An 11,539-nucleotide genomic window follows, 5' to 3' on the forward strand; every position below is an offset into this window, starting at 1 on the left:
AGAGCCAGGTTAAACATCTTTGGTGAAACGTCTCTGTGCAAAGATTCAGTGCCGCTCTAATCTTAATTCTCAATCTGTCAGTCTTTCTAACTCACCACCCAGACATATTCAGAAGTCAAGTGTTGGATAATAGAGAAGAGATTCAACCACCAGAGAGTGGGGCTGGGAAGAGATTACATCACCTTCTAATCTTTTTTTTTTAAATTATAGTTGATTTACAACATTGTGTTAATTTCAGGTGTACAGCAAAGTGATTCAATTATACATTTTTTATTTTTTATTCAGATTCCTTTTCATTATAGGTTATTATGAGATATTGAATATAATCACCTTCTAATCTTTAAAGCTTTGTTCTATATCCCAAAATGGGCTTCAGAATATCTGTTGCTATTCACTTGGCTTATTAAGAGGCAAAGTATAGAATTCATCTGATTCATTTACTCCTGAGTCAGCCTGGAAGGCTGCCGACAGACCTGATGTCTCCAGGTTGGTGATTTCCAACTGTGTAATCATACCTTCTTGAGCATTTGTGCATAGTATGCAGTTTACAAAGTGCTTTCACATCAAAAATCTTACTGACCCTCCCAACAAGCCTGTGAGGTGCATGGAACAAGTTTTCCAGGTGAGGAAGCAGCCCAGCGAGGTTATGTGGCTTGCTCAGGGTCACACAGCTCATATTCCCAATCTTGTCCACTATAACCACAGAGGTGCCCTACATATTCAAAACAAGCCTGTCCCAATCTGAGGCATTAAATTCCCCAAGCCCACATACTAGCAATAAGGCATGGACTCAAAGCACAAAACACTCCAAGTCCTGATTAGGTCAACATCCAACTGCTGCTTAACAGAATAAGCATTCATGCAGCACCCCTTCTGTAAACCTAGGGAGGGAATAAATGCAAGAAACACATGCTCAGCCCTAATCCCTTCTCATTTCCTCCTGGCACCTGTTTCTGCCCCCAGAGGCACCAAACACTTTTAACAGCTGGCAGAAATAAGAACCAAGAGATAACACACACAACCATTGTAGCTCTAACCCAAATTGTGGCTGGGAAATAATGGAGAAAGAACCACCCAGATTTAAAAAGAGAGCAATAAAACAGGGCGCCCAAATGGCTCCCACATTCCCCTGGGTGATTCAGTCACTAGATACCTGGGCTGCTGTCACATAAACCAGAGAGTCTCCTGATGGAAAAGACACACACAACCCACCCCCTCATGCCTCCCCACCCCCAGCCAAAACTATCACTGGAAAAGAACTCCTGGTTGTACTGGAGAAAATACGTGAGAAGAGCTGTACTGGGAGTACGGAGGGGCAAAATTTGTGGCTATGAATTTTATGACCTTCTAGGACTCAAGGTAACTAAACACTGCTGCCAGTATTTCAATGCTCACTGCCTTCCTCTTCATGGGTGGTGGAGCTTGACAGACTTAACAAAATTAGAACTTAAGATCCAATTTAGGCCTTCTAGGCCACACCAGCTCTCCAAAACAGCTCTCAAGAACTTGTGCCAGTAGCGTTCCCCTTTCTAAGGCCCTCATACACCCTATGAATATGCGAGTAATTATGTATAATGTTCCCATTACTCACGCTGCCTCATTAACATATCTAGGCAGCCTTTGTTTACTGCCCGGCCCAGACCCTGGTGAGGATTGGAGGGCAAATGATTTCCCCCAGCGCCCCACGGTACCCTACGCAGCAAAAGTCAGGGGCAACAATAAAGGTGCGAAAAAGCATCGAGGCTGATCTGTCGCAGTCCCTGCGAAATCAAATGAATTCGGAAGCCTGCAGAGCAAACACAGCCCAGGCCGGCTCTCAGATACACCGAAGAGCGTGGGGTGGGGGCACTTTTAAAATACAGAGCACAAACCAGCCGGGTCCCAGGACAACCGGGATCTCAGCTCTTTCTCCACTGAGGACTCAAGGAGACAGCCAGCGGGGGATAAGGGGGTAGCTCCACCAACTGGTGTTTAAAAAAACAAACACGCACTTGAGACAGATCCACTCCTGCTCCTGGAGGCTGACAAACTGCCTTAACTTCCCCCCAACTTTCTCAAGCCAAAAAACCTCTCCAAAGGCTGCCAAGAGCCCCCATTATGGCATTTTCCCCTTTTCGGGGCTACTCCGATCACTCCTTTTACCTCAAGTTCATCTGGACTAAAAAGTGGGGAGGAGATACAGCCTTTCACTGTCTGGCAAGGGCCTACCGGCCTCAGTTTTCCGTTCTGTAAAATGGACTCAACAGCCTCTTCGTCTCCTGTGAACTCACTAGGGAAACAATAACTGTGGGCACTTACTTCAGAACTGACATCTTCTCCTCATGATGCTAGAGCATTTCCTACAATCCAAGCTCCTCTGGCACATTTCTTCAAATGGCAAAGAGAAGTCCCACGAGGCATGGGAGGCCTCCTCACAAGAGCAGTAAAATCTGTGGCAAGACAGACTGGTGGAAGTAGAAAGAAAGCCAAACAGAGATGCAAGGCCCAGGGCTGTGGTCCAGCTGCCCACTCAGATGTGCCTGAGACTTGGCCCTCAGGATAGGATCTACCTCTACAAAACGTGGGCTCTCTCCCACCCCGCACATCCTGACAAAGAGAACAAAAGAGACAAAAGCCACCTGCAAGAGGTGACAGGACAGGAAGTCCCGGAAGCAGGCAGGATCATTCAACCAGGAGCAAAAGGATATCCGGCAAGTGCTGCCACTTCCTGCTAGGTTCAGCTCTACTTTTAACAATTTTATTCTGAGTCAGAAATGAATGAAAATCCTTGACTGAAAAGTGTGAGGCTGCCAGAAGGCTATAGGGTTGTCTGAAGTCAAGAAAGATTAAACCCTAAAAGGATAACGAAAATCTCACTCAAATTGTCTACAAAAAGGTAGACCAAAGTCATCAGAGTTCCCACCTCCTGGAATGAAAGGGGCCTGCGACGAGGAGGCCAGTGTAGAAAAGGCTTTATGGACAGACAAAAGGGACCAGAAACACGAAGTCTGGGGCCGGGAAAAGGAAGCGAGGTTTGTGGAGGGGAGGGCAGTCAGAGAAATGAGGAGAAGAGGTACCTTGGGAGATGGAAAGAAACAAGAGAACTAAGTAGAAACTGATTCAAATGTGTCTTGTTTCCATTAACAGGTAGGCTTGAGGATTTGAAATGGAACAGATCTTTAGCAGTATCTCCTAAGTAAGACAAAATAATTAAAGTTGCTGGATTACAAGATACAAGCTTCTGAACTCCATATAAATGAGGAGTAATATCACTCATCGTTCTGCCTCCGCCATTCTGAGAATGACACAAACTCTAAAAGTAATACAAATTACCTCAGCAGGGCCACTCTGACCCACATTTTATCTATGCTACCTGGCATGAACTAGATAAGCTAGTCTAGTTTAATATTTGAGGATTAAGGCTAAACACAATGGAAGCACTCTTATCAGAGCTGATAGGGACCATAAGTTGGTTAGCTAATATAAAGTTTATTAAGCAGGAAATCTTTAAAATATATATATATATCTACTTATACAGATACGTAGATTATATACATATACGCACATACATGTAACGTAATGAACACATAAATGTGCTGTTACAGATGTTTTTGAGACCTCTTGGTGCTCCATGTTATGCTTTTTTGTTTGTTGGGAAGGAAGTCTGGCCGTAAGTGAAGCTTGGTTCTTAAAAGGGAACCACTTGTAAAGCAACGTGTGCAGAATCCTTACAGATTTTCCCCAAGCCTTTTAAATGGGGAAAATGGCGGGCCCACATCTAATTTAACCGTCTCATTTTTTTTTTAGTACTTCACTTTTATCAAGGGTTCTCAAACATTCAGCTTCAAGCTTTCATAGAAACCAACTCTCTTTTCACATTCATTCAAAGGTTTACATAATATTTAACCGAAATTGCAATAATAAGTCTAACTGGAATAACCAGATTTGGGAATAAACAACTGACACTTGGCAAGTCTTCTATATGGGAAGGAGCCAAAGGGGACAGAAGTACACACTTCCCAGGCCTGCCCACTGGCCAGGAGCTTCGTGCTGAGATATCACAGCCAGGATGTTCTGCAGCCAGGAGCACCAGGGAGGCTGGGTAGGTGGAAGGCGATTAATAGGAGTGCTGTTACTATAATCCTAGGGGAGACTGAGACCTGGACCAGTAACGGGAGCACCAAAACAACGCAAGCAGAATTCCAATAACTAAACTTCTTAGGCTGCAAAACTTTTAACCATCTGGATGAAAATGTCAGGAGTCAGGTCCTCAGACCATCATGATCAAGGGCAAACCTTAAAAATAGACCAGCTTTTCGGCATCCAGTCACGATTTTTAAAAAAACTCAGAACAAACTACAAAAGTGTGCATCTACCCAAAAAAACCCCATAAAACAAAGAAAGAAAACAATGCCTATGGCTAACAGCTTACTTCCATCCATACTACCCTGGCAATACCAGCTCTACTCTATATAAAAGACTGTGAGTATAACCACTCTTCACTCGAGTCTGAGCTGCCTGCCTGATCATTTCATGTCATTTTTCCAGATCCACATTACTGACTCATTACCGTTCACTTCACCGAAGTTATATGTTTTGAGTGACATGTTTCATCCTTATTTTTCCACTAGCCCTGTAATTTTTAGTGTGCGATTTTGTAGAACTGGAGGTTTTTCACCAATGCAGACACCGTGCTACATTACATACACCTCTGGTTACATAGATCTGCACTGTTCAGTAGGATAGCTACCAGTCATACGTAGCTCTTAAACTTTTGAAATGACTAGTCCAAACTGAGTTGCCCTGTAAGGGTTAAAAAAATACACCAGATTTCAAAGACACAAGATAAAAACAGAAGGCAAAAGATCTTAGCAACTTTTGTACTGATTACATGTTAAGATAATATTTTTATTATACTAAGGTTAAATAAAACTATCATTAAATTAAAAAAAAAAAGTCCAGCTTAGCCTTTACCGGGTGTTTTAATGTACTGGGCTTAATATGACTTTCCCATGTCGTCTTTGAAAGGAAGAAAAGGGTTCTATTTTGAATCTAAGAAACATTGGTTACATACTGCACAAGATTTTCTCTTTCTGAAGGAGGAAAGTTTAAATAACCTTTGGAACAGGATATGTATTAGCACTGGAGTTATTTCCAAGACGTCTGTAAGTCAATAGCCCTCAGCCCAGCAACAGGAACTGGTCTAACCTCCTATGACAGAGGAAACAGCCATTAAACCATCTAAGTACCAAATAATTCTAACTGGCTATTTGGGCCAATGGCTATGGGTGACACACAAGTCAGGTCTACAGTAAAGTAATAATAACCGAAGTAATAATAACTCAAATTGGATTATTTTTAAACATAATTTTTTTTTAATTTCAGTGACACACTTTGGATTCTTAAGTTGACAATATTCCTTCTATAATCTCTCCAGACAGTGACAGTTGCTAAATTGTCTCTGCCCGAGACTATGTAACAAAGAGAAAAGTTTTCTCCACTACTAGAGACAGACAGAAAGCAAGCCACATGAACAGCTCAAAAAAGGAAAAGCTGGGCTTCTCTGGCGGCGCAGTGGTTAGGAGTCGGCCTGCCAATGCAGGGGACACGGGTTCGAGCCCTGGTCCGGGTAAATGCCACATGCCACGGAGCAACTTAAGCCCATACGCCACAACTACTGAGCCTGTGTGCCTAGAGCCCGTGCTCCACAACAAGAGAAGCCACTGCAACGAGAAGCCCGCGCACCGCAACGGAAGAGTAGCCTCGGCTCACTGCAACAAGAGAAAAGCCCGCTCACAGCAACAAAGACCCAATGCAGCCAAAACCAAAATAAAATATTTTTTTAAAAAACCACCATTCACTTTATAGCAGTACACCACATATACTCGGTAAATATTTGTTAATCGATAAATATTTTTTTAAAAAGGAAAAGTGTAGCAATTAAATAATGTGTACACATTTTTTTCCCCCAGAACTGTAAAATAATTCAATTGGGTGTAAAATGGGGGGGAAGGGGGGCACTGCGGGGGACAGAAGCTCATAAATCCTACCACTACATTTTGGTGTCGTTCTATTTTTTTCTTTACAATTTTATGTAATTATAGTAAATCCCACTTTTGAATCTGGTAACACAAACTTTTCCCAGTTTTTTCAATCATACTGCACCTTTAACTCAGAAAATTAGGTACTTAAAATTTACAGCCTAGTGTTACAAATTCTGCTTGAGCTGTCCTAGGAATCAAACTGGTAATCTGTTTTCACGCTAACTGTATGAATCATATCTTCATGTGGCAGAGATTTTTATTTCAAACTCATACCTGCTATAAAGCATCAAAGATCAAATGCTTTCGCAACCTGGGTATCATCTGTTATTCTGCCTAGGAATAACCAACCAGTGGAGTGATGGAAATGGCATAAAATACCCATAGAGCAAAACATGCAACTGTTTTTATTGTCCAAGTGAATTAGGGCTTTGAAAGGCAAATGTTTTCAGTTATTTAAGGTATTGTAGCGGGAATCGTACCCAGCAATTAAGACAGGATTACAGTGCAATTTATGAGTTTCTCAAGGACGTCATTTAATATGAAATATAACAATCATTTCTCCCAAAGCCTGCCATCTACAATCCCACCCCCAAACTCTGCTTTGCTAAAGCAATAAACTAAACGGGAACGCGGCAGGCATCTAAGGCTTTTGAGACTACTTGCAGGAAATGTGCTGCCTTCCACGAGCTCAAGTAATAATTCCACCTTACAATGAAAGAACATACATACTGTTTTACATCTTCCACGGACATTATCTCACGCACGTGACCTCAGATAAAGTGAAGTGGCAAAGGCACGTATTACTTTTTCCATTTTACAGAAGAGTAAACAGACCCAGATTTCCAGCCTCTTGTTCTCCGGTTCTCAAGAACTAAACCCAGAACACCTTAGACTCGCAATCCAGTGCTCTTTCAAGCATCAATGACAGTCTTCCCCCGTCTGCCCCACCCCCTAAAATACTCAATAGGCCTAGAGCTGGCACAGCGAAGAAGTGCCACTCTGGTGTTTCAAGGCATCCATAAAGAGCAACAGTTGATGCTGTGCAACATCACCCAGAAAGGCATCCCGCCACATCCTGCCGAGACACCCCCAACACGACTTAAAAGTGACAAGGTGGCCAAATCCACAACATGGTTCTCCTACAAAGCCAAGCTTCCCTTCATGAAGTTTCCCTGCTTTTCAAAAGCGTTGACGAGAGAACACGACCACCACCACAGTAATGCCACGGCATCAGCAGACCTGGAAACAGAGGAAACGAAAACGTTTCTGCAGACAGAAAACGTCTCCGCCCTGCTCCCCACCCCCTAAGTGGAATCAGCTGGGTCGGGGTCGCTCGCAGGGGGCCCACAGGCTCTCCGCGCTCACCTGGAGGGAAGCGCGGCGTTTCGCTGCGGAAGGCCGAGGCCGGTCGCATCCTCCTCCTCCTCCACTTCCTCCTCCCACGCGGCAGCCCCCGCCTCCGCGCCGCTCCCTCCTCCCCCGCAGCCCCGCCGCACTGGAACCTCCCGCCCGACTTTTGACGTCACGGAGGAGGAGAAGGTTCCACCCGGGCCCGTCCCTTTGTGACGTCACAATGACAAAAGAACGCGGCCTGAGCGTCCCGGAACCCGGAGCCGCGGGGGGCGGAGGGAGGGAGGGGAGGCCAGCGCGAGGCGGGGGAGGAATCAGGGGGCGGGAAGGGGGCGCGCTGACGTCTCGCCGGCTTAACCTGTTGCTCTCGGGCCCGCACTGGAGCCAGCGGGCAGGGCCGCGGGGAGCCGGCCGCGCCGCCGCCGCCATGCTCCGCCGTGCGCGCGCTGGGGGGCGCCCGCCGCAGCCGCGCGCCGCCCGCCCCCTCCCCGCCACGCCCCCGCCCCGCGCGCCGCACCGCCCCCTCCCCAGGCCGACCGGCCGCACCTCCCCCGCGCCCCACCCACCCATCCGCCAGCCCGCCGGCCAGCGCCGCCCGCCCGGAGCCCGCAGCCCGCAGCCCGGAGCCCGGAGCCCGGAGCCCGGAGTCCGGAGTCCGGAGTCCGGAGCCTGCAGCCCGCCCCCTACAGGCCGCGCGCGTATTCCGGGCCCCGGCCCAGCCCGCCGCGACCCCCGAGCGCCCTCCCTTTCGCAGCCGGCTAGAGCACATCGGGAACACGGGCTCCGCTCCCCGAGCGTTAACTCGTGCTCTGCCTCCCGCGGCCGCCGCCAGCCACGGGCAGGCGGCCGGACGCCAGGACTCGACACAATCCGCTGACCACCGGCAACACAACATCCCACCCCACGCCGCTCCCCAACTTCGCGATGACTGGGGCGGGGGTGGGGGTGGCTCTGGTCCAAGTTCTACCCCTTTTGCTTTGTGGCTGCACCCGGATCGGATGTGCCCCGGGAAGGCGTCCACGCTCGCAGACAAGATTGTCTCCCTGCAGTTTCTACTGCCCGAGTTTAAACTAGTCCTTTGCATTCTCCCCAGCCCTCTGCAATGCGGATGTATTTTAATTCTTAAATTCTTTAGGGAACAGCTTTTTAAGTAAGGCTTAATTATTTAACCTTGTATTTCTTTCATAGTTGAAGTTTACGTGTCTAGATTAGGATCAGCCCTCAAGAAGAGATATTCAGCTTTTCCATTAAATCTATTTTTTACAAAACCAGTGCCCCGAAGGTCATCTCCCATTACACACATCACACTGCTCAAAAAGGGAAAATATTAAGACCAATTTGTCGACCCGAGTTAAATAAAACTTTCTTATAACATTGCATTATTCCTAATGTGTGTTCATTTGGCCTTTTTTTTTTTTAATGGGTTCTTTGATTTAAAGCATGCAGCTAATCACCGATCACTCGAGTGCATATTTGGTTAATCCTCGGACCCCTCTCCCCTCCCTCCCCCCAAACTTAAAAAAAAAAAAAGCCACCACACACAAAACAAAAACACTCCCCATGCCAATCAAAACGTAGCTGTACTATGCACAAAACAAATTTAACTATTCCACACCAGTTAAATCTCTGAATAATCACCCAATTTCAGAAGGCCAGTTAACTGGGAGTAATTATTTGTAGTCACTTACATATGCATTCACATGCCTTCTTAAAAACATTAGCTATATTGTATGTCTTTTTCCCCCTAAAACTGGAAACCATGAATTTTTAAACAAAACCAGTCCCATTATTAAAGTCAATCCCAACAAATGCATTCGCTGTAACGCGATTCCCAATTGGTTTATGTTGCGAACCAAATAATCCAAAACGACCACATACATTAAATTTGATGTGCCAGTGCAAGGAACAAGATCGCCATAATCGGACCCTCGATTGCAACTTAAAGGGCTTCCAACACACATGCGTTACACGATTTCCCAAATAACATTAATAATAATAACACAGGCTCATTTGCATGCAAAGTGCAATAGGGGCCAAATCCGCCCGAGAATGCAGTTTAGTCACATTACCGCAGCCCCTACACCCCCACCCAGGCTCCACCAAAATCCCCTGCCTTTCATCTAAAACTAGATTATGGTTGTGTCATTCGAGGTCAATTTATTCACTGGAGGTATCGCTACACCAATCTGTTTTTTCGTCCAAACTAGGCAGACACGACTTTGCCTGAAAAAGCCTTCTTTCAGAAAAGAAAGAAACAGCCTTATCGGACGCTGTGTTTAAAACCCTTCAGCTGCAGAATTATCTATAAACTTGACATTCACAGCCATTGCTTAAAACTACAAGTCAAAGGATGTGTTGTTAGGAGCACTTACGTATTTCTTCTGAATGATATTCCTCTTGGGTCTTTCCTTGCTCATTCTGAGATCCAAATGCTGATTGCAAAAGGGGACAATTGCTTCATGAATTTAAAGCCGTCAGAAATTTGCAATAAAATATCCTGGTGGTTTTTATTGTTGTTGGTGGTGGTGGTTGATCTTGGAATCCGACTTTTCTTCCTCTTCCCCCAAAGCCCGATTCGCCTTGAAATAAATCCGAAATTGGGAAGGAAAAAAAAAAAAGCCAAAGACGAAGCAAACAAAAAAAAAATTTCACTTTAGTAAAACACTCATAATGGAAAATTTCCCCCGAAACACACACACACACAAAAAAAAACCGACGCCCTTCACTCCCCCCCCTTTTTCCTCCAAAAACTACATCAGCGAAACGTGAAGGTCCTTAGTGTCTGATCCGTAGTTACATCTTGGAAAAGAAAAAGGAAAGATAAATAAAAAATGTTGGAAGTCACGTTTGTGCTGCAGCAGCAGTGCGAGCAGAAGAGTCAACTCCAGCGGCGGCGGCGGCGGCGGCGGCAGCACCACAGCGAGGGCTCGCCGAGTCTCTTTTTTCCAAGCCCCCTAACCAATGAGAGAGAGGCTATCCAGCCCAACTTTAAATGGACTCTGCTTTTATACAAGTTAGGGCTCCTCGGATAATTCCCCGCCGGACGCTAGCCGAAAACTCCCACAGCTGGGCCACCAAGCGCCCGCCTCCTCCGGTGCCGACCGCCCCTGGCCGAGCCCAGAGGACCCCCGCAGCCCCGTCGACGAGACACCCGAGAGGCCTCGACGAACCCTTCCCGGGCTACCCCTCAGACATCGCTCCCACGCCGAGCCTAAGAGTGGAATTGAGAGAGACTCCCTAGCTCAATGCATGGCACGCTCGGTCGCTCCACCTCACCCCCTTTCCCCAGCTTGCCGCTCACCCCACAACCGCCACACGCTAGCCCCCGCCACGCCTCGTGTCTACCTGCAGCCGGGCTGCTGGGTGCCAGTGCCCCAGGACGGCCGGCCCCGGGGAGAGCCGCCTATTCCCGGGGCACCTTAGAATGGTCCCCTTGATCTTCTGGAAGTTGTAGTCCCCCGACTACAAAATGGCTATGGCCACGGGAGCTGGGAACTACAATTCCCAGCCTGCCCCGCAAGCCTGTCACTCAACTCCCCTCCCTCCTCCCCGCCCCCTCCCCCTCGCCGGCCCTGCCAACAAACGCCTGGACGTGTCCCGCGTGTGACACTGAGAGAGGCTGGCTCGGGATTGGCCCGCAGAGCGTGTGGTCCGCGAGCAAGGAACTCCCCACGCCGGCCCGCCCCCTGGCCCCCGGCCGCGGCCCCCCTCCCCCCCCCCGCGGCGGCCGGCCCCCTCCCCGCGCGCCCCGCCCCCACCCGCGGCGCAAACCGCCTGTGGAATCGAGGAATCGCGCGCGCGCCGGCCCGCGCCGAGCGGCCGTGGGGGGGACGCCCGGCGTCCCAGGGGAAGGCCTCGGAGCGTGGCGGCGCGGGGGGCGGTGTCGGCGAGGGGTTGGAGCCAGTCCTAAGGAAAACTGGGCCACGCACCAAGAGGAATCCTCGGTGCGAACTAGTTGATCGGCGGCGCCTGCTGCTTCGGCGGCGCAGCCGGTGTCACCTCAGGACACCGCCTCGCGTCGCCGCACGAAGCGTGCCGCGGTCGGACTCGGGGGAGCCCGAGGTCACCTCTGCCCGCGGCCGCACGCGCCTCCCGCGCGGAAATGCCACCTCCCGGCGCGGCACGCGGCCCGGCGAGCGAGGACGGCGTCCGGGGTAGGGGGACCC

The 11,539-nt window shown here is 48.4% G+C and overlaps 1 protein-coding gene across 10 annotated transcripts in view; it reads right to left on the reverse strand.

The window, feature by feature from the left end:
* JARID2 (jumonji and AT-rich interaction domain containing 2) overlaps nt 1-10,642 on the reverse strand; it is a 242,564-nt gene extending 231,922 nt beyond the window's left edge. For 2 of the 10 annotated variants that reach the window (XR_007479888.1, XM_049716355.1), the window contains exon 1: nt 7,389-7,611. Coding sequence is in view for 2 of the 10 variants with exons in the window: in XM_033434865.2 (XP_033290756.1) it covers nt 9,746-9,790 (45 nt within the window). In the remaining 8 variants the exon portion in view is untranslated. Of the gene's footprint in view, nt 1-7,388; nt 7,620-9,745 lie in introns of those variants that run through there. The other 8 variants (XM_033434861.2, XM_033434862.2, XM_033434858.2 and 5 more) reach the window with 6 other exon arrangements.
* Nucleotides 10,643-11,539: the final 897 nt, after the last annotated feature.

Source organism: Orcinus orca, chromosome 10, assembly GCF_937001465.1.
Source record: "Orcinus orca chromosome 10, mOrcOrc1.1, whole genome shotgun sequence".
Taxonomy (NCBI): Eukaryota; Metazoa; Chordata; class Mammalia; order Artiodactyla; family Delphinidae; genus Orcinus; species Orcinus orca.